The sequence below is a fragment of the Eretmochelys imbricata genome, chromosome 6 (assembly GCF_965152235.1).
Source record: "Eretmochelys imbricata isolate rEreImb1 chromosome 6, rEreImb1.hap1, whole genome shotgun sequence".
Taxonomy (NCBI): Eukaryota; Metazoa; Chordata; order Testudines; family Cheloniidae; genus Eretmochelys; species Eretmochelys imbricata.
The window spans coordinates 10,003,328-10,024,635 of record NC_135577.1 but is presented as its reverse complement, the minus strand read 5'-3'; the positions used below and the strand labels follow the sequence as shown (position 1 = coordinate 10,024,635).

Here is a 21,308-nt window from a genome sequence, read left to right as displayed (position 1 = left end):
TATATCTATCACGTCACGCTTGAAGATGACGTTGGCGCTAGGATGCTTAAAGGAAACGGTACTTAAGTTAGACCTGGAGGCCAAGTCCGCTGGCACTGGCCGTTCACCATGGCATGGGGGCGAGGCAAGCTGGGCGGCCATCTTGAAAGAGAGGCGCCCAGTCAGGCTTGGCCACATTGCAAAATGGCCACCACACGCCCCTCAGGAAGGTGGGAAAAGGGCACAAATACGCTCCTGTTAGTGTGACTCTGTGCTGTTTGGCGGGGGGAGGGGGGCAGGGGGCTGATTGGAAACATGCCTGACCTGGGGTTAGCCTCCATGTTGGGGAAACAGGAGCCCAGTAAAATCTATAGTTCATCCATAACCCTGCTCGGCCTCTGTGGTGCTGCGACCTAGTGGCCTCTTTGCAGCTAGTGAGTGAGGTGGGTCCCATGGGCTATGCGCCAGGTCCCATCCCTGTAGTGAGATGGGGAAGGGGTGGGTGAGGTGGCTCCCTGCTGGGATCCTGACCCTTTCCTGTCTTGTTGCTTAGTTCTTTGGCTTCTTGGGCTTTCCTGGCTTGGGGATTTTCCCCTTGCAGCCCTTGTGAAGTCCCTGTGGGGCAGAGGAGAGGGGAGCAGGTGATGTGGCTGGGTGGGGGTAGGTGAGGCAGGACTAGGGAGGGATAGGAGTTGCGATTGGCTGCAGATGGAGTTTGCTGGAGTGGTGGCAGGAGCAGGGAGAGGAGGAGGGGAAACCCAGAGGCTTCACAAGGCCTGTTCACCCTGCCCCAGAGAGATCACAGCAGCCGCCAAGCTGGGATGCCTGAGGAACTGATCCTGTTCCAAACTGCCTGGAAACCTCATTGCCACAACAGCCCCTTTTAGTGAGGGGCTGAGATCTTCCTGTCCTGAGCACCCCTTTTGTCCCCCAGAGGTGGCCAGTGCCCCAAGACCCACCCTTTTCTGTATTTCCCATGCACTTGCTAATGATGGGGGAGTAGTCCTACCCCCAGACTAGAATAGGGGGGAAAAGGAAAAAAAAACACTAAAAAATGGAAATGTTTTGATTTTTTTTACAAGGCAAGTGATGCTTTTTTGCTTCAAAATTGCTTTCCATTTTCTTTTTTTTATCTTTAAAATGCTCTAAACTTGAAACTATCTTTTTTTCTTTGAGTTGCCAGAATTTTTTGGTTTCTAAATTATTATTTTTTGAACCACCAGCAAACTGAAAATGCTTTTAATCACACAGATCTCCCCCCAACCCTTGAGAGTCCCCACTGTGCATATCTGAGCTCCCTGCCCTAGCCTCCCCCACATCCTCTATCCCCCCCAAGTATATCTCAGCTCCTGCCCCAGTCCCATATTCCCCCTCCTAGCCAGTAAGATTGTCACACGTTACCCAGCCCCTATCCCTGCTGCGCTAGCAAGGAGTGGCCTCCAGTCTGACTTGGTTTCTGGGATAGGGGAAGAGGCTTGGAAGGGGTCACCTACAGGCCCCTGTGATTGTTCCTCCCAGGGAGGGGTGGGGTGTTGATTGTCTCTTCCTCCCTCCCCCTCCAGCTGTGCTTTTGTTTTATTTCTAACTGTGGTTTTATACTTTCTCTAGAAGGACCTGGGTGGGGCAGGGTGGCTGGGCTGTGGGAAGGGTCATCCCTCCCCTCTCTGTGTGTCCTCGTGGCATTGGATGCGGGGTGTGCGGCTGGGGTGGGGCAGTGTCCTGCTGTATATTGTGTTCTGTTTGTGAACGGTGCGCTGTGCCCATCTCTCTGGTGTGTTGCCACACGATGGCGCTGCCCGCTCGTGTGGGGTGTATGTGCCAGTTTAATAAACGGAGAGCTCTCCCACCAGGTGGTGGGGGTGTTTGCTGTCTGCATCACCCGGGCCTGTCCGTGTGTCTTTTGTTACCCGTTTGTGGCAAGTGGTCATGTGAGAGCCTCTTCCTTCCAGGGGGATGGTCAATCCAAGGCCAAGAGGGAGTTACGGAGTCTGATTCTCATTCACCAGCAGAAGTTGGTTCCATAAGAGAGATTCCCTCGCCCACCTGCTCTCGCTGATAATCTGGGACGAGCATGGCTGCCAACAATCTTTTCGTATCAGTGAGTTGAGTTGAAACAGTTCTCTGCTTTGGTCTGTCTGAGCAGGCACTGCCCCTCTCACTCTCCAGAGGTGATGCCCCCCTCCATGAGCTGTGAGTGTTTAATTCCCTCTACCCCAAGGTAGAGGGCTGAGTTCACAAGTGGTAGAACAAGGTGGGTTATACTAGGAGTCATCCCTAAAAACCTGGGATTGTTTCCCTAGGGAAGAGCAGGGCCAATCTATGAAAAATCCCTCTTGATCTAGGAATCTGTTCACCCAAACACATGCTGGATTTCATAGACTACAACACAGTATATACATATTTTTTTACAGGTTTTTTTAATGCATTGTCCCCTGTGCAATTAACTGCTAGCTGAAATAAAAGAAAAGCTGCATCTTTCTAATCTATTGTGGAAACCTGCCAGAGGTTAGAGAGAGAAGGTAGTGGCTGACTCAGGATACTGAGTTCCTTTTCTATAATGGCATGTGAGCCGACTGTGAGTACTCAGAAAAGGGTAAGGGGGGGAAGGAATGGGGGCGAGAGAGGGGGTATTTTCAATAGAACTCAACCTCGAACCATTTTAGTTCTTGCTTTTATGGATGCCCCCTAGGAGCATGCTGGAAAAACTTCCTATGGATGGACAAAGGCCACACCGCTCTTTGTGTCTCTCAATTTTTGCCCAAAAGCAGGCTCTTTGGCTTTTATTGGGGTTTGCTCTGCCTCCCGGGTTGCAAAGGAGGTCTGTCCATCCATTACCACCACCCTCTCCTGCAGTGTGAACATTATCTTGCCTTTCCAGCTGGGGAAACTAACATGGGGCAGGGGTGGGGACGCAGAGCTGTGAACGGAGCTCTGCCAATCTGCTGCTATAGCCCAGCAGCCCTGTGGCAGCCATCTCCATGCAGAAGAGAGCTAAAGGAGGTCTGGGGCCTGTAGCATGAGAGAAAGGGGGAAGGAGAGCTGGGGGCGTAGGTAGGGGAGGTTCCCCTTGTTGAAGGATGACCCTAAAGATGCCCCAAACTACACAGCACCCCTGGTGGGGCCATGTAAGCATAGGTGAGACAAGGGGCATTAAGCTGGTGTGGCTGGGCAGGGGGTGCCAGGGGTTAGAGAGAGGCAGGCTGCAGACTGAGGGTTCCTGGGAGGGGATGGGGGCTCTGAAATACAGAGTGCATGTATTTCCCCCTCCCTTGGGGTTGGCTCCCTGGCATTGCTGCATGGGAGGGTGGGTGTCTACGTGCCTATAGCCTGAGATGGCTCTGAACTCTGCCCACCCCCCACCACCACCTTGCAGGAGATAGATGACATCCCCTATTCAGGCACCTCCGCGTTGCAACCCTGCCCTCCTCCTCCTGCCCATGGAGACAGGCTCCTGGCTCCTACCCTGGCTGGTTATGCTTTCCTCTCTACACCTGAGCATTGGGAAGGGGCTCATGACTTGGGGGGGGCCCAAAAAGTGACACTCCCAAAGAGCTAGGTGCCAGGACAATGAGTCAGGTCCCTTTAAGGGACTTCAGGTTGGGCCCTGTGGAAATTGAGGCCCACATCTCATTTTGGAGAATTGGCAAAGGGGATTCAGGGGAGTGGGGTGGAGGTAAAAGGAGCAAAGACGCTCTGGGCTGGCCCATGAGGGGGACCTTTAGAGTGATCCCTGCACAGTGTAGTGCTGGGTCACAGGCCATCCCCCCCACCCACAGCCTGATCTCAACTGTGGCTCGTTCCCTACCACCCTGCTGGGTTAATTCCACCCCCACAGGTCAGCCCTGGGGGAAGGCTAGGGAGTTGCCCTCACTGTCTCTGCATTGAATCACTGGGCAGTTCAGAGCACAGACGCTCCACCGGCTCTCTGAGGTGGACTTCAGCGTTACCCCTGCCCTGACTCCTGTGCACATATATCTCTAGCTCCAGGGGCTTGGACCCAGCAACAGCCTGGGAGGGGAGGGATCTCCTGTCTCTGCCCAGGAGAGGAAGAGGAGCTTGTGGCTCTGCCATGCAGCGTGGGGAGGGAAAGAAGAGTTCGGGTTCTGCCGAGCGGGAGCTCATGGTTCTGCGCAGCAGGAAGCTCGTTGCTGTGCCTGGGGCCGGAGGGGGCTTTTCCCAGTAGAAGCCAGTGGGAGTTAACCTGTCTGGCTCTCCGGGTCAGGCTGGCATCTCCCCCCCCAGCTCAGCAGCGGGGCCATACGCAGAGCTGTCTGGGACTAGGCTCTGTCCCTCTTCCACTGTGCGGTAACCTTTGGCCTTGTGCCTCCAGGAGCCATACGCAGCCAGGGCGATGAGGATGGCCAGGCCCATGGCAGTGCCGGCCAGGCCCATGGCAGTGCCAGTCAGGCCCCCTCCACCACCCAGCCCTGTGGCAGGGCACAGCTCAGCGGGATCCCTGAGCCGCCACAGCTGGGTCTGGGCATCTTTGACCCAGCAACGCTCTCCCTTGGCATTGGTCACCAGGACTGTGTCAATGCCCACCAGGGTCATGGCGAATATAGGGAGGGAGCTGCGCCGGGCACAGGGCCCCTCCGGTGAAGATCCCGGACTGGATGCAGTACTCTACTTGGCAGCTGTTGCTGATCAGAGCCAGGTGCTGGCTGAATCCCGCCAGGCAGCACTTCAGGTAGGGGTTATCCATGGTCCCCAGGTGGGTGCCCCCAGGGGGTTCCCTGTCTTGCAGCTGAAGAGCCCCCCAAAGGGCACAGAATACCTGTGCCCCATCTCATAGTCCCTGCTGACACACAGCTGGTGCACTTGTGCTGATAGGAGTGGGGGAGGTGGGGTGCAGCCCCAGCTTGGGGAGCAGGTGAGGCAGATGCATAACTTTGCTGCATTCATGAGGATCCCTGGTGGACTCAGCAGGGAATCCAGAGTGCCAGTGACCACATGGTGGCAGCACAGGCCAGGGGTCCCAATAGCAGATTGATGCCGATCTGCTCTGGAAAGCGCTTTGAGATCTGCTGATGGTCATTCTCCCTGTGCTACGCATGAGAAAACCAACACACTAAAGAAGCGAAGTGACTTACCCCAGGCCAGAAAGCCAATGACATAGAACCAGGTCTCTCCAGCTACAATCTAGTGCCCTAGGCCACACAGTACCCCCTTGCATTTCATTGGGAAAGAGCCTCTGGGAATCAAGATGGCTGAAAAGAGGGGTGGGTACTAACATAGGCTCCCCCAGTGATATAAAGTCAGCCCAGAAAGTTGCAGCATTGGCTTTTACGCTCTGGCAGCAGGGCTCAGCTGGTTCCACTGGGGCTTGAACCCAGGCCCTTCTGTACGTAAAAACAGCTGTAACCAGGATTACACTACAGAGTCAAATACCACAAGAAAACTCCATTGATCTCCTAAGCAAAGGTCACAGCAGCTTCTAGGTCTATGCATGGATGATATTTTAAGGCCTAGATCTTCAAAGGTATTTTTAGGCACTTAACCCGCATTAAAAGCGATGCGAGTTGGGCACTGAAGTCTCTGTGAAAATGTGGGCCTAAGTCCCTTGCTGCAGAGCTCTTCAGCTGCTAGAGCCTGTAGGTTCCTTGCAGTCCTTGGAGCCATTTCCCAGCCTGGTCTTGCATGTAAAGTGCATAGATCCATCTCCATGACTGGCCATGGGGAGCTGCAGCAGCATCGACTGGAAGAGAGCGCTAGAGGACACAGGGGCTGGCAAGACAAAGGCAGCAGGAACCACGCCTTGGTTTTTAATCCCTGTCCAGACATGAGGGCACAGACTAAACCCGCCTCACGAGCCCAGCTGCAGCTCCTTTCTTTGCTCTCCGGAAGTGAGAGACCAGTGCAGGGAGGTGTCATTAGTCGCACAAAGCAGGATTATGCTAAATTAGTACAATAGCTCCTTCTAGCAGTGGTTGTGATCCATGGACTTCTAACCATTCATAAACAGAAAGAAAACAGCCACAACTAGTGCCAAACAAATTGGCTTCCACCTGGTGTGAATTCCGGTTTTGTTACTGTTGTTTACCAGGACCCACACCCCATTTGGAAGTCTATAAAGTGCATAGAGACATCTAATGTCCGAATACCGCCCTGCAGGTACAGATCATTACACTGGTAACAATACAGCTTTACTTAGGATTAGGGTCTACTGACATTGTGGAGAAATCACATTTTTCAAAGGTTGATCACAGCATAAATAGTAAATTTTGTGGATGTGTTCATACAGTATAAACACAAGTATTGTACTGTACAACTGTAATGTTTGTAAGTCGCCCTGGATAAGGATGTCTGCTAAAATTCAGCGTTAGAACCCCAATACCCTACCATGTTACCCTTACTTCTGCACTGCTGCTGGCAGCAGTGCTGCCTCCAGAGCTGGGTGTCTGGCCAGCAGCTGTTGCTCTCCGACCACCCAGCTCGGAAGGCAGCGCAAAAGTAAGGGAAGCAATATCATGACCGCCTGCCCCCCAATAGCCAGATTTCACAGGGGAGACCAGATTTCACAATCTGTGACATGTTTTTCATGGCTGTGAGTTTGGTAGGACTCAATTTATGATGTCATAATTGTGGAGTAATAAACAATTGAACAATATTAGAAATAGGATAAGGGCAGGGTGTGTAGATAAAGGCACTGAGAAGTCTCTTCATTTTTCTGACTGTGGCTGTCACAGCTCAACCTGTGTTGGGAATTAAGGCTGTGAAGCGTGAAGAAATATACAACGGGAGCCTTGTCTGATCTGGATGACAATGGCAGACCAGAAACAGAACAATGTATCTAATGAAATCCAAAGCTTTCAGGATACAAGCACCATTTGTTTTACCCATTTCTTTTTCTCCCTAATTTCTAGGGAGCATTCCACAGGATGGGCCTAATGGGGAATGTATTTTATTTATTCCATTAAAAACAATACTGCATTAAGCTTGGGCGCTGGCAAAGCAGCAGATGCCAGAGCTAAGGGGCTATGCACAACCTTAACTCTGATTCCTTAGGTATTTGCCTGATTGCACCACAGCCTATAATTCCAGGGTCATCTACTACATCACCTTACCACCCGAGAGCTGGGACCAAGCTCTGTAGTTAGGGCTGGAGACCAGATTAGTCATCCCTAGTGTTTCCAGTGCACTTTTCATCAGGAGATTTCAAAGCATTTCACAAAGTAATTAGCATCCCCCTTTCACAGATGGGGAAACTGACGCTCAGAGATGGGATATGACCTGCCCAAGGTGTTGCAGCAGATCCAAGAATAGAAGCCATATCTCCTGAATTCCAGTCCACAGCACTATCCACTAGGCCACATAATAGAACAGCCCCTCCCCGACCTTCTTAAAAACTTACATTTTTCTACACCTACTTGTGCTCCATCACTGTGCACAACAGTGGTCAGCTGGAGGCAATTGGTGGGAAGGATCCTGGGTGGCTTGATAGCTGGAGGAAGTGTAGAAACTGAAATCAGGTTTGCCTGTGTAACCCACACACCTTGTGGATGTGATTCTCTGTCCCCTCTAGTGGCACAGAGACCATTTGAGATTAATGAATCTGCTACTGCTTTAGCTATGCACCATGTGGCTTTCAGCTAATGCAGTAGAGGCTCATGCATTTAGCTCCAGAGGTCCCAGGTTTGATCCTGCTTGCCGACAGCCAGAGTCTGGATCTGGAAAATGCTACACCCTCAATGCCCAAAGCTCTCAGTATTGTTGCTCCTCTCGCTCTGGCAGCTCTCCCCTGCTCTCCTAGGTCTTTCCTTTCCTTCTCAGAGTCAAGCAGCTCCCAGTGGACTGGCCTAGGGCCCAGGTGCTCTCTCTTAAACCCAATCAGGAGGCAGCTGATCAATCCCTGTAACAAGGGGTTTCCCCAGTTGCAAACACAGGGGCTGGGTAATTGGTTTAGAAGCCTGTGTGTGCTGGAGACAGAGAAAGCCAGAAGCAGCAGATGTGAGCGTGGCCCCGAGAGGAAGGACCTGCTGGGCTTCTTGGGCAGAGAGCCCGTTGGAGAGGCAGGTGTGGGGATTTCTGGCAATGAAGCTGCCTGCTGCTGTCAGGACTGTGTGTACATTCTTTGGAGATACACAAGATGCCACCAAAGAATAGACTTGACTCACATCATGGACTGACCCATGGTAACAGAAACAAGGCCCCAAACATCAGCTAATGGCTCGGGCCAAAGGGCCAACCCTGGTAAAATGAACATCCTGTGGTGCAGTTTCTACCTCCAGAGAGTTTGTGGCCACAGCCTTTAGTGGGGCGTTGCCCCCGGCCTGTCACTCTGGGCTGAAGCTTTGTGGTGAATGCCACAGTCCCTGGGGGAAGCACCGCCATTCGTTTCCCAGCACCGAGCCAGCCCTGCAAACACTGGGCCACCCAATCCTGCAGGGCCAGGAAGGGCCCAAGTCCCAGGTGAGGCTGGCTGGCAACAGTCTGAGGCAAACAGCTCAGCAGGAGCTGGGCACCCAGAACAGGACGGTGAAGCACAAGGCTACGGGTGTCCAGCACAGCTACAGACACACTAGGGTAGAAGGATGCAAAGCCACAAGCGCTTGGAGGGATGCTGTCTCTGGGATGGGGTGTCGCAGGGCACATCACCAGACTGGCGCCTCCTCCTGGTCACGCTGGGGAGGAGCTCAAGGCCAGCCCCCCCCCCGCAGCTTGCACACCATTACTGCATCTGCCTGCAACCCCCCTCAAGAACCACAGCACCCTCTTCGTGACTCGGCCCTCCAGCCATGTCATCATCCGTGTTCCCCCTTCTGGGGGTTAGCATTCCCGCCTAACAGTCCAGTCACTTCCCCAGTGGCGGGGAGGGGAGACCCAGGCCCGCCCACGACTCCTGGTCCCAGCCCAGGGACCCTATAGATGGCAGCCACACGCTGCGCCCCAACCAACTGCTCAGCACATTTTCCGGGGCCACTTCCCCACGACCCCAGCACCTTCTTCACCCTTACCTCAGGGACGCAGCGCGTCCATCCTAGCAGCCAGCTGCGAGTTCCCTCGGTCCCCACCAGCACTGCTCTGTCCATGGTGCCGCAGGGCTCTCCGCCTGCTAGAGACACACTTCCTCCTCAAGCTCCCAGCAGCCACTGACCACCTCTAGCCCAGGGGCTTCTTTTATGTGAGCCTGCTGGGCCCTGATTGGTCACTCCCTGCAGCCCTTCCCAGATTTCCTGCGCCCAATGCAGCCTCTCTAGGCTGATTGGAGGACTCACATCCACTGCTCGCATGCAGGATTAACCCCTTTTACAGTGTGTGAGGTAGACACCCCATCACAAACCATCCCCCTCAAGACTGCATCCCTCAAGGGGTTGGGTGTCTCCGACCCTGCAGCTGCCTAAGCTGCATCCATAGCTCACCCCTTTCTCTGTCTGCCTCCCTCAACAGGGGACACACGTCTTCCTGGTCCTGTACATTATCGCTAAACTTTCCCCTCTGGTATGCTAGGTCTCCCTCTGCCCTTTGCAATGGCTAGTTTATCTTTTCACTTGCCCCACTGGGTCCCCCAGCACCTTTACATTCAGGGTCTGAGTCCCCCCACTCGCCACTGGGGAAGTGACTGCACAGCTGCCTGCCAGCTCCCGAGAAGGGGGGAGCACAGATCATGACTCAGAGGATACCCCGGTCCTTCTGCCGTGAGATGGACCCGAGAGCAGATGTGATGGTAGGGAAAGCACCGTTGGAAGAAGGTGCACCAACCTGCCAGCAAGAGGTGCCACTGTGGTGAGTCACACCTTGTCACAGGGGGCACAAATCACCCCCCACCGGCTTCCTAGAGACTGCTCCAGAGACCCCACTGATTTTTCTGAGGTGCCGCTTGTGAGGCAGATGTTGGTTGAGGTGTCCCTCTGCTGGCTATCAGGAACCTGGAGAAGAGCCATAGGAGCCCAAGATCCAACGCAGATCTACCTGGCGAGCCTGTGTGGGCAGTGCCTTGCAGACACTCATGGAGTTTAAGGCCTGAAGGGATCATTAGATCATCGAGTCTGAACTTCTGTATATCACAGGCCTCAAAGTTCACCCATTTCCCCCTGCCCTGCGCCCAGTAACAAGTGTCTGGCTGAAGCATCTTCCCCCAAGGCCTCCCAACTGAGTTTGAAGGCCCCCCCCTGCCCTTGGCAGGCTGTGCCACGGTTACTCACCCAGCCTGGCAAACATCCATGCCTTGTTTCTAACTCAGGTGTGTCTGGCTTTAACCTTCCAGCTGTTGGTTCTTGTGCTGCCTTTCTCCACCAGGTTAGACACCCCGTCGGTACCTGGGCTGTTCTCCCCTGGGCAGAATGTAAAGGCTGCCATCAAGTCAGCCTCAGTCTTCCAATGGCCTGATGCAGGTGGGGATCCAGGTGGGCTAAGGGGGATGAGCCCCTCATTTTTCCGCCCTGGAGTAAACGCTGCCTCCCCGCAGAAGAAGAGTCTCCATACAGGGCACCTTGTAACATGAGGCTGTAAGGTTGGGCCTGCAGATTTCACACATCCCTTAGCCAGGCAAATGCCCCAGTGTCACCGGCTGGATAAGGGCCCTGGGGTTCAGTCCATTGTGGTTATGGTCAAGAGTAGACGCAGCCCAAGGCTTGCCACAGCAATTCCACCTCGGGGATTCAGCAGAGCCCCATTGGGTCGTGTTGGTGACTTGAGATGGGAAATTCAGCTGGGGGAGAGGGTAGAAATCTCCCTGTCCCTTGAAATCTCAGAGAGTCAAGAGGAAATCTAGAAGCCTGGCTTATCCCCAAGCAATGCGGCGAGTAAGTGTTCCACCTGGCAAAGCTTCTGTGGTTTTATAAACTTTTCCCCACAGGTCGCTGCCCTTTCCTCCCCCCACCCCACCTCGCTTTGAAGGTTAAAAACATCAACCATTCAGGAGCAGAACTGAGCCTTACAGCCTCCACATTGTCACAGGCATTATTATTTATTAGGTGTATTATGGTAGCACCCGAGCACCCCAGTCATGGACCAGGACCGCATTGTGCCAGGCACTGCACATTATTAGGTGTATTACAGTAGTACCTGGGAGCCCCACCCATGGACAGGACCCCATTGTGCCAGGAGCTGAACAATGACGACTACATTCGTTCTCTGGGCGCGCAGCTTTTTTATTGATCATTTTGTTTTGGTCCAGAACATTTGTATGAATGACCTGGTACATGTATAAAGCAGGAGGAAGGGGAGGGAGAAAGACAAGCAGGGATCGGAGCAGGGAGCTCGCTAAGCTTGTATCAGCAGAATCGCCGAATGATGCCATGCCAGTGAGAGCGCAGTGTACAGCTGGGTGGCTCTGGAGTCCAAAGAGACTATGACCCTTGTTCCCCCTGCCTCAGGCCTGCTGCGGGTTCCCATTGGAAAGTGGCTCCCAGCAGGCGCCCGCCAGCTGGGACCGAGGGGGAATCCAGTTGGGTGACATTTTTCAGACCAGCCCCTTTTCCGGTGAAAAATGCAGATTTGGTGAAACCGAACCATTTGGTGAATTGTTTTGGCTTCACTAAAGTGTATCTGTCAAAACTAAAAACCAACCCAGAACAAATCTAAACGTTTGGCGTGTTTGGTCTGAAACTACTTTTCCTTTTGAAATGGCCTTTAGTTTGATTACAAACAAACAAAGTTTTTAAATGGTCACACTCAAAACAAAATTTTCATCCGGTGCAAAATGATTCCTCCACTTCTCCATTTGCAGAATATTTTTTAAACATTTACCCCCCCCCCCCCAATTTTTCAGAATTCTCAGCAAACCCCAAGACCTGTTATTTGCCCAGTTCTACCAAGGACACAAAAGACGGGATAAGGACACAGCAGTAATTGGTTCCAGATGTGAAGCTACAGCATAGGAAGGTGACGCAGCCTCCACTGCAGGATACAGGCCATGTCTTCCACCACATCCTGTTACCAGGATTGGTCCCTGAAGCTGTGGGAACAGGCATTGCCCATGCAAAAGAGGAAGAGAAACAGCTGTTGGTTGTGGTGCCCAGATGTGGATGGGACCTTTCCTCTCTAGGGGCGCCAGTTCTGATCTGACCCCAGGGTGCTGGCTCAGGGGATGGGAAATGGGACATGGGGCCTTTGCCCTGTAGGGGGTGCTAGCTCCAATGTGGCCCCAGGGCAGTGGTTCTGGCGGATTTAGGGGGGTTAGGGAAGGGGATACGGGGCCTTTCCCATTTGAGGCTCTAATGCCAGTATGGCCAGTTTCAGGTCAGCAGTAACTAAAGATGCTCCTGTCTGAAGGCCGTTTAGTGGCTCCTGCCTGAGCTGGAGGATCTCAGCCTGGGAGGATGGCACCCATCTCACAGGAGTCACCCACCCTTGGGCCAGAGGAGCCCTGGAGACTAAGCTCCCTAGAGACGTCTCTTCCCAAGCAGGCGGTATGCAGGCAGGACACTGCCATCGCTGTACGTGGAGCTCACTGGGACAGACTGTGTCTTCCTACGTGTTGGTACAGTGGCTGGCACAGTCTGAGCACAAGTGCAATATAAACAACAACAGGGCCCTGTGGATGCCCGAACAGTCACCGGGACACCTTCAGCCACTGCTAGAGTTTGCCTGTCTGGAGAAGAGCCCGCCCTGGTGGGAGCGAAGCTGGATGGTACCTGTTCCGCAGGGTGTATTTGCAAACGAATGGGAAGGACCAGCTGTCGCCAAAGTCGTTCCAGGTGACAAAGCCTGAAAGAGACGGAATCAGAAGGAATCAACCCAGGAACAAACCGCCCGCTGGCAGGAACAGGCACGTCCATGACTAGGAAAGTCATCTGCATGTGAGAGCTAATGTAACCACTCTACCTGTGCGGGCATCGGTTGGGTCATGACTGGGGTGATAGAAATGTAAGCAGTGTCAGGATGAGCTCCACCTTGACATCTGGTGGTGAGGTGTGGCAAGTTGTGGAAAAGAACTTCAGGGGCTGATCTCATTTGCATAGGCACACCCACCCTGCCTAGAATGAGGCCATAGCTGCCCAAATGGTCACTTTGGCTGCTGTGGGATCCCCAGTGTCTCTGTTATTGGGGCAGGAAGAATAAATTGTTATTACCCTGATTATGGGAACTGTGCTTGGAACTGTACTTGGCCTTTTGTTATGATGCAGGGACTCACCATCAATTAAATAGCACTCGCTAGGCAAGGGTCATGGGTTTTAAAACTCTGTGAATTGAGAGTGGCTGGGGATAAGTATTAATACTTGGTAGCATGGATCCCTGGGTAAGGGCCTTACATGCTAATTGTACTTCCTCCTCTCTCCACTGTGGAATATCAGAGCTAATTTTGATTCCATTAGAAGTCTAGTTACAGGCTGCTGAGCTCACTTTGGGCTAATGGTGCACCAGCACTGAGGCTCCCCTACTACAAGCTGAATTCACCTAAGAGCTGAAATCACTGAATGTTGTGTTAAGTAGTGGGGGAGCCTGAAGATATATTGTGGAGCAGTTTGCGGGACAGCTAGAGTGCCTTGTGGACAGGCTGGTGGAGCAGTTCGTGGGACGGCGGGAGCTGCTTGTAGGCCGCGGAGCAAAGCGAAGGCCTATGGAGCTGTGGGGCGGTCAGCTTCAGATCATGTAAGGTGCCTCTTACGCCCGTCCCGTCTCCACCCAGGTTGGGAGGTAAAGCTCCGCAGATAAACTTTCGAACTCTGGGGCTGCCCTGACCAGGGACAGAGACTTTTGGGTCATTGGACTTTTGGGACTTTGGGTGATTTGGGGTTGCTGGACTCAAGAACCAAAGGGAATGGGGCATGCCCCAATTTGCTTGGGGTGGGTTTTTTGCTCATGGGTTGTGTTATGAATCCTGTTGGTGGTGTTTCCCCAACATAATGCCACATTGTTTCTCTCTGTTATTAAAAGGCTTTTTGCTACACTCAGACTATGTGCTTGCGAGAGGGGAAATATTGTCTTTTGGAGGCGCTCAGCTGGGGTGGTATATATTTGTCCCAGGTCACTGGGTGGGGGCTCAAGCCGGTTTGCATTGTGTTATTGGAATGGATCCCCTAGATATTGAACCCGGCCCTTGTTGCTGCCAACTCTGACGGGCAGAAGGGTTACAGAAAGATAGACAGATAAATAGTGGAAAACCCTAGTGGGAACTTAGATGAGGCCTGAAAAGAAAGGCTGAGAGCAACATTGCCCTGCTCCATTGCCACCTTGCATCTTGGGTCCTCAATTTCTCCAGTGCAAATTGGTGTAACTGGGTGACCCATGCCTGCCAATAGTGGGGGGGGGGGGGGCGGGAGTGAGGGCAGCCAGCTTCAGTAGTGTTACTGAGCATGCTCAGTACAAGCCAAGCAGCAAATCTGGGGCGGGTGGGTGCGACCCTGCTTGACCCCACTACGCATCCCCTGTTTGCACCCATGTAGCTGTGGTATACCTGAGGGCACAAGGGGCAGGCCGGAGCTGATCCCAGCCCGAGGTGATCACACACTGTTCCATATGTGGAGTTCACTTTGAGAGTGGGTCACAATGCACTGGAATTGTCAGTCCTCAGGCTTACGTGCATGTGCTGATCACTGATCGGGATGTATTGGAGAGGGCTCTCCCCAGGAAACTGGCCAGCCACTAGGGAGGGCTTTTGTTTGGATTGGGGTGGTCTTGGGAGGGGGGGAGGCAGGGGTTGTCTTCCTCCAAAGCTTTTGGCGTAAGCCCTAGTCAGAGGCAGAGGTCAGTGGACTGAGCTGTTAGGGCAGGGGTAGGAGACCAAACCAGACAGCTCAATGCTTTGATCGGATGGTCCAGCCAACCAGCAGGAACTGAAGCTGGGCGATGATCTTCTGGTGAGAGTCAGGGGGTTGAGATAATGAGCCAGCCCTGACCAAACAGAGCCACCAAGCATCTGCCCCCGCCCCCCCGCACACACACACACACCACCCCAGGACAAAGCTCCCACCGTTTTCCAGGATCCAGGAGCCCAGGTAGTTTTCTCCCGGGAGGCCATCGGGCTGGTCTGCAGGAAATGTCTTGAAACTGTATTTGGAACCATCCGTCCACATGAAAGACCCCTCCTAGGGAAAAGGTGATGGTGTTAGTGACTAAACCAGGGGCCAGGAGTGGAGCAATAGCCACTCAAGAATCAGCATTCTCTCTAGCACCTCAGCTGCCCCTAATATCCCAGCTATGGAGGTCCCTTCTCTAGGTGTCTCCATGTCTTTCCTCACTGCAGCCCTCTCCAGCACAGACAGAGTCAGCCTCACACCATCCCGGGGAGTGGGGAAGGGTCCTCCCCATGTTACAGATAGGGGAACTCAGCACAGGGTAGATTAAGTGATTGCACCAAGGTCACACAGGGACACAGTGGCAGACCCAGGAACTGAACCCAGGACTCTCAAGTCCCCTTGCACTGCCCTAAGCGCTGGGCCATCCTTCTGTCTGTTGGGCTGGCAGAGTGAGCAGCACCGACCTGGCTTCAGATTGAAATAACAAGCCCACAACTTTAGACACAGGAAGCCAAATTCTTCTCTCAACCCCACGGATGTCCCTGGGTATAAGTGGAAAGGCCAGTCTGACTCTCCATCCCTGGCAATTGCTCTGAAGTTGCAGTTGCTTTGATCATGGGTTGTGCCAGACAGGTGAGGCGGAAGCTACCTTGAAAGTGTCGTGTGCGCCGATCCAGTAGGCCTGCCCTTTAGTGTAATCCAGCGGCTTGCCCATCAGGTGAAAGATGAAGTCATTTTCCTCTGCGCTGTGGATGGAGGCCAGATGGGAGTTCCTGCCAAGGCTTTGACACGCCACCTGAAAAGGTACCGCAAGGACAGCTCACACAAGGCTGCAACCTGCACACCTGACCCAAAACACTGAGAAATCAATGAAAAAGGGCCTGTGAACATCAGTGGGTCAGGGCCCTAGAGAAGGAGAGTGGTCTTGTCATTGAGGCAGTGGGCTAGCCATGAAGAGAGATGGGCTGAATTCCCAGTTCTGCCACAGACTCACCAGGTGGCCTTGGGCAAATCTCGTAGCTTCTCAGACCTTGATTTCCGCTACAGGGAGGGGACTTGTCCATTTGCTACAGGGACAAAAGCACCCCTCCCACGGCGGTAGTAATGGCAGTTGTGCCATTATAGCATTTTGAGTGAAGACTGGGGTGCCAGAATGGGGGGGAGGGGGGCAAGGGGACATGCCCCCCACTTTTAAAAGTGAGGGAAGAAGCCATGTGGAGGCGTGGCCTAGTGGGGGAAGGGCTAGCACAGGAGCGGGGTCTCTGAGGAAGGGGCAGTGTGGGGGGCGGGGCCATGGTTCGGGCACCTATGCCCCCCCCCCCCTTTTAGAGGTTTCCACCACTCTTGGTGTAGGCACAGGCTCAGAGTGTCAACATTTGAAAAGTCTGTGGGGAGGACAGGCAGAGCTAAGATCAGGAGCTGTGTGATGCCAGAAGGTGTTAATGGCTGCCATCCACCAACAATTCGAGAGGCGGTGGTTGCAGCTACCTGCTCTGCTAACCAGATGGCAAAGACTGGCCCTGTGTCCTCTATTTCCCCCTTTCTTGTTTTTTTCTGATTTCCCCCCAGATCACTAGAACTCTGGGCATCGATGCCTGGACAGTTCCCTGACGTTTTGGGACAGATGGCATGCGGCCTTCAAGTGTTATCAAGTTGCAGACAGACAGACCCACGGAGAAATGCCCTCGAGCGGAGTATAAGCTTATGGATACAGAGATCTTGGTGGGAAGGGAATAATGGCCATTGGAGGAATGTTTAGAGGAGGTGAACAGAGGCCATCTGGAAGGCTGGGAAATTCCCTCAGACTTGTTCGTGTGGCGGAGGAGGGATTCCAAGATTCCCCCTAGCAGGGGTCACACCAGCTGCTTAAGGGGTAGATTCACTCACATGGCTCAGGATTTAAAGAGAGACGTCAGTGGACCCCTTTGAACAGACGCTGCATAGGAGCCCACTCCACCAACAGTGCCACTGATCTCAAGGGAACCACGTACAGCACCACCCGGGGCTGGCCAGAATCCAGCCCTTAGTAACGTGCCCTCAAGAGCATTTCCTGTCCCCTCCCTCTCTCCCCGCTCAGCAAAGAAGCCCAGCTGTTAATACTCCCTAGCGCTTGTAAAGTGCTTCTCATCCACCGATCTGGGCCAGAGCGCTGGGCGACAGCAGCTGCACCAGCCCTCTGACCACCAGAGCACCAATTAACTAGCCCCAGAGTAAACCGGAGGGGCAGAGCTGTGCCTAATTGACAGATCAGAGATGGGCTGCAGACAGACAGGGCTAATGAGCCCATTTGCCCAGAAAGTAGAAAAGGCCCAGGAAGGAAGTGCCAGGGGAGAGTGTCTGCACTGCAATCAAAAGACCTACAGCGTGGCCATGGCTGGCCCAGGTCAGCTGACTTGGGATCCTGAGGCTCGGGCTACGGAGCTTTAAATTGCAGTGTCCACGATCAGGCTCCATCATCAGTCCAGCTCTGAAACTCTGCGAAGGGGGAAGGTTTCAGAGCTGGGCTCCAGCTCAAGCCCGAATAGCTACAAAGCTATTTGTTGTCTTGCAAGCCCGAGTCTGCTGACCTGGGCTCAGACACTGTGCAGTGGGGTTTTTAATCGCAGCGTAGACATACCCTCAGCATTAGTCCCAGACAAGGTCTCTGAGGGAGAGCGCTCCTCCCTCTCCAGTCCTTGCTCTAAGGGGCTGAGGATTATGAGCTAGTGCAGATAAGGTGCTGCACTCTGCTGAAAAGGTGATGAGGGAACCCTGTAAATCAGTGGTCTCCAACCTTTTTACACACTAGATCCCTTTTTGAATTTAAGATCAACCCAGTATTTACCCCACCCCTTCCCCAAGGCCCCACCCCTTCCCCGAGGCCCCATCCTGCTCACTCCATCCCCTCCTCACTCTGTTGCTTGCTCTCCCCAACCCTCACTCACTTTCACCAGGCTGGGGCAGGGAGTGGGGGTGCAGTGCAGGAGGGGGTGCAGACTCTGGACTGGAGCTGAGGGGTTCCGAGTGTGGGAGGGGGCTCCAGGCTGAGCCTGGGGCAGGGGGTTGGGGTGCAAGAGTGAGGGGTGCAAGCTCTGGGAGGGAGTTTGGGTGCAGGGGTCATATGGTCACACTGCACCAAATCTCATAGAATCCACTGGACATGAGTTTTACTTTTTATTAGTGTCATTTGTGGTTTATGGATCCAAAATCCTTCAGGGATTGACACAATTCTGTGTAACATTCTCAACTGTGGGGTGTGCATTGGTTGAGCCTGGGGCAGGGGTTGGGTGCAGGAGTGAGGGATGCAATCTCTGGACGCGAGATAGCATGCAGGAGTGGGCTCCAGGCTGGGGCAGAGTGTTGGGGTGAATGAGGGGGTGAGGGGTGAGGGTGGTGGGAGGGAGTTTGGTGCAGGAGGGGGCTCTGGGCTGGTGCAGAGGATTGGGGTGCAGGAGGGGATGAGGGGTGTGGGCTCTGGGAGGGAGGTTGGGTGCAGGAGGGGCTCCAGCCTGGGGCAGGGGTTTGGGGTGCAGGAGGGGGTACAAGGTACAGGCTCCATCCAGGAGGCACTTACCACAGGTGGCTCCTGGTAGGTGGCGCAGCAGGGCTCAGGCAGGCTGCCTGCCTGCCATGGCACCACACCATTCCCGGAAGCGGGTGGCTGCTGGCACATCTCTGCGTGCCCCTTGGGGGGAGGAGGGCAGCGGATCTCTGTGCATTGCCCCTGACCACAAGCACCACCCCCGCAGCTCCCATTGGCCAGTTTCCAGAGCTGCTTTCCCCTGCTCCCCAGGGGCCACGGATACATGCCAGCAGCCAGCAGCTACTGGAAGCAGTTTGGGGCCACAGAAGACAGGCAGCTTGCCTGAGCCCCGCTGTGCCATGGGACTTTTGGCGGCCCAGAGATTGCGATCGACTGGCAGAGGCTCCAGGATCGACCAGTCGATCATAATCGATGGGTTGGTGATCACTGCTGTAAATCAGCTACACGTAGTGTTCCCAAGCAGAGCATCTCCAAGTGCTTTGTGCGCTCAGAAAAAGATAGAAGCAGAGTCCATGCACTGTTAAAAGATCTCAAAGCACTTTACAAAGGAAGTCAGTATCTTTACATTTTACAGACTGGGAAACTGAGGCACAGAGAGGAGAGTGACTTGCCCTAGGTCACCCAGCAAACCAGTGCTAGGAATAGAATCCAGCTCTCCTATGTCCCAGGCTGGCCTTCCACTAGGCCTTGCTGCCTCCCTGTATTCAGACTTGCCTCAGCTTCGGGCCACTTCGTCGGTTTCATCACAGCCTTATAGCAGGCATCTTGATACTGCACCCAGCCTTCAGCACAAAAGCCACGGGTGCAGAGACAATTCTCCTGGGAGCAGGCACCTAGTGTCAAGATTGGGAACCACAAGTGCAATAAGCATGCAAGAGAGAATAAAACATTAGTGCAGCATATTTCACGCATTGGTCCCAAAGGCAGGTAAATACTACACCAATTGCTCATTGCAGGAGAAATCAGTGATACGGAGTCTGAGTAGTTTCTTAGTGCACCTTGTTTATTTACATTTATGCACCAGCAGTCCTGGAACAGAGGTGGTCACAAACAGCACACATCCAAGCCCCTCTGTCAGGGCTCTCAGTCCACGCATCAGTGCCAGGTTCCCAGGGAGCAACAAACCCTCCTTCCCTTTGCAACAGTTGCCCACCAAAAATAAACTGCATTACAAAACTAAAAAGACTATGTCTGCCAAGACTGTACTCTGGCTCACATGCTAAGATTGTGTGTAACAGCACCATCTGGTGGCACCACCATAGCAGTATCATTACCCTCATGCAGGGAGAAGAGTGAGCTAGGGGTTGCTATAATTGTTAATGATTTTCACCGATTGCTTCATTTATCAATAGTAGTTTTTCATACACAATAATTATTAATACAGCAGCAGCATTTTGCTTGGTGCTTTACAGTGAATGAAAAAGAAGGGGTCCCTTGCTTAAAAACTACATGGAACAAACATAAAAGGTGGTGACAGACAAGATTCATAGCTGCCAAGGCCAGAAGAAACCATAGTGATATCTAGAGTTACTGCCTGGATAACACAAGTCAGAGAATTGCCCTGAAATAATTCCTACAGCAGATCTCTCGGGAAGCATCCAATCTTGATTTTGAAATGGCCAGTGATGGAGAATCCATCATGACCCGAGGAAGAAGGGAACGGAGAAGAGTTTTGGGTGGAAGGAAATTAAAATAATATGAACCACGTTATTTAGAGCTAACTTGTGGCAGTGAAGAGCTGGGCTGCCCAGCGAGCAGAGTGGGACCTGAATCAGTCGGCACACTGCTTCCCCCTTTTGCTCCAGAAGGGGGCGCTGAACCTGTGCCAGCCCTGACTCTGTGGCAGATTAATCCCGCTGATGCTTTTATTATTATGATTAATTATATTACGGGAGCGGCTCGGAGCCCTCTTCATGGACCAAGACCCCGTTGCACTAGGCACTGTACAAAGAAGCAGCAGACAGCCTCCCCCAAAAGCTTACAAACTAGGCCAAGAGCTGGTTGCAGCTGTATGGAGGAGTGCAAGGAAATAATGCGACCATATTGGTCAGCAGGTTGGGCAGGGGTCTCAGCACGCCAGTGGCATAACTGATGCCAAGTTTTTGTAGCTGTCATGGCAGGGGAGAATTTTGAAGGAGGACAAGGAGGCAGTTTTGTGCATGTTTACAGGGAGTTCCTCCCAAGCATGGAGTCAGGATGACTTTGTTGGACAGGGGAAACTCTGGGTGCATAGGAAGAGGGAGGTCATTCCAGGCAGAGGTGCATGGAAAAGGGCACAAGTGGAATGGGGAGACAAACGAAGCTTCAAGGTTAGGGTGAGAGGTGGGAGGAAGAGGAGAAGACAGGGAGCCAGATGCCCTCTGCTTCACCTTCCAGCTCTCAAGCCTGGGGTGAGTGAAGTGTTCAGACCCCATGGACCTCTCAGTCCTTGGACTCTTTGCCAAAATCCAGCAAGGGGAAGCAGTGGGTGCTGAGCCGGCAGAAGGGGTGCGTAGTGAAGACATCTCTCTACCAGGACCAGGGCTCCCCATGGACTCCATGAGGCTGTCTCGGTCAGGTGGTGGTGCCTAGAGAACACTGTGGTTGGGCTGGGGGTTAGCAGCAGGGAAGGATAACTCAACTCACCCCAGGCAATGAAGATGAGCACGAGGTAGAGGGATGTCCTGGGCTCCATCTCTGGTGAGGATGGGGGTCAGCAGGCAAATCCCAACAGACCCGCTGGCTAGCAGAGACTCCCCTCGGGTTGGGCTCTCTCGCTTTGCTCACGGTGGAATAATGAGGACACAAATGGATGCAGGAACTTTTATATCAGTCCTCTGCACAGTTGTGATTCATCACAGGAAATCCCGCTCCTCTGACCTTTCTCTGTGTTCCTGCTGTGTCCCTTCTGGCTCCAGCAGCCTGGT

The 21,308-nt window shown here is 53.4% G+C and overlaps 1 protein-coding gene across 1 annotated transcript; it reads right to left on the bottom strand.

The window, feature by feature from the left end:
* Positions 1-11,853: 11,853 nt before the first annotated feature.
* LOC144266852 (lectin-like) lies at positions 11,854-21,076 on the bottom strand. The gene is made up of 6 exons (XM_077820389.1): positions 21,028-21,076; positions 19,117-19,235; positions 15,529-15,675; positions 14,834-14,948; positions 12,555-12,627; positions 11,854-11,875 (listed from the first exon to the last, which is right to left on the bottom strand). Exons 1-6 carry the CDS (start codon positions 21,074-21,076, stop codon positions 11,854-11,856), a joined length of 525 nt encoding a protein of 174 aa, XP_077676515.1.
* Positions 21,077-21,308: the final 232 nt, after the last annotated feature.

What these genes read in the sequence shown, in the direction of transcription:
- LOC144266852 (XM_077820389.1), bottom strand. Translation starts at nt 21,076, where the DNA reads ATGGAGCCCAGGACATCCCTCTACCTCGTGCTCATCTTCATTGCCTGG. An exon ending in GCTCATCTTCATTGCCTGGG is followed by an intron (nt 19,236 to 21,027) that starts GTGAGTTGAGTT and finishes TCTTGACACTAG; the next exon opens with GTGCCTGCTCCCAGGAGAAT. An exon ending in CTCCTGGATCCTGGAAAACG is followed by an intron (nt 12,628 to 14,833) that starts GTGGGAGCTTTG and finishes CGTCTCTTTCAG; the next exon opens with GCTTTGTCACCTGGAACGAC.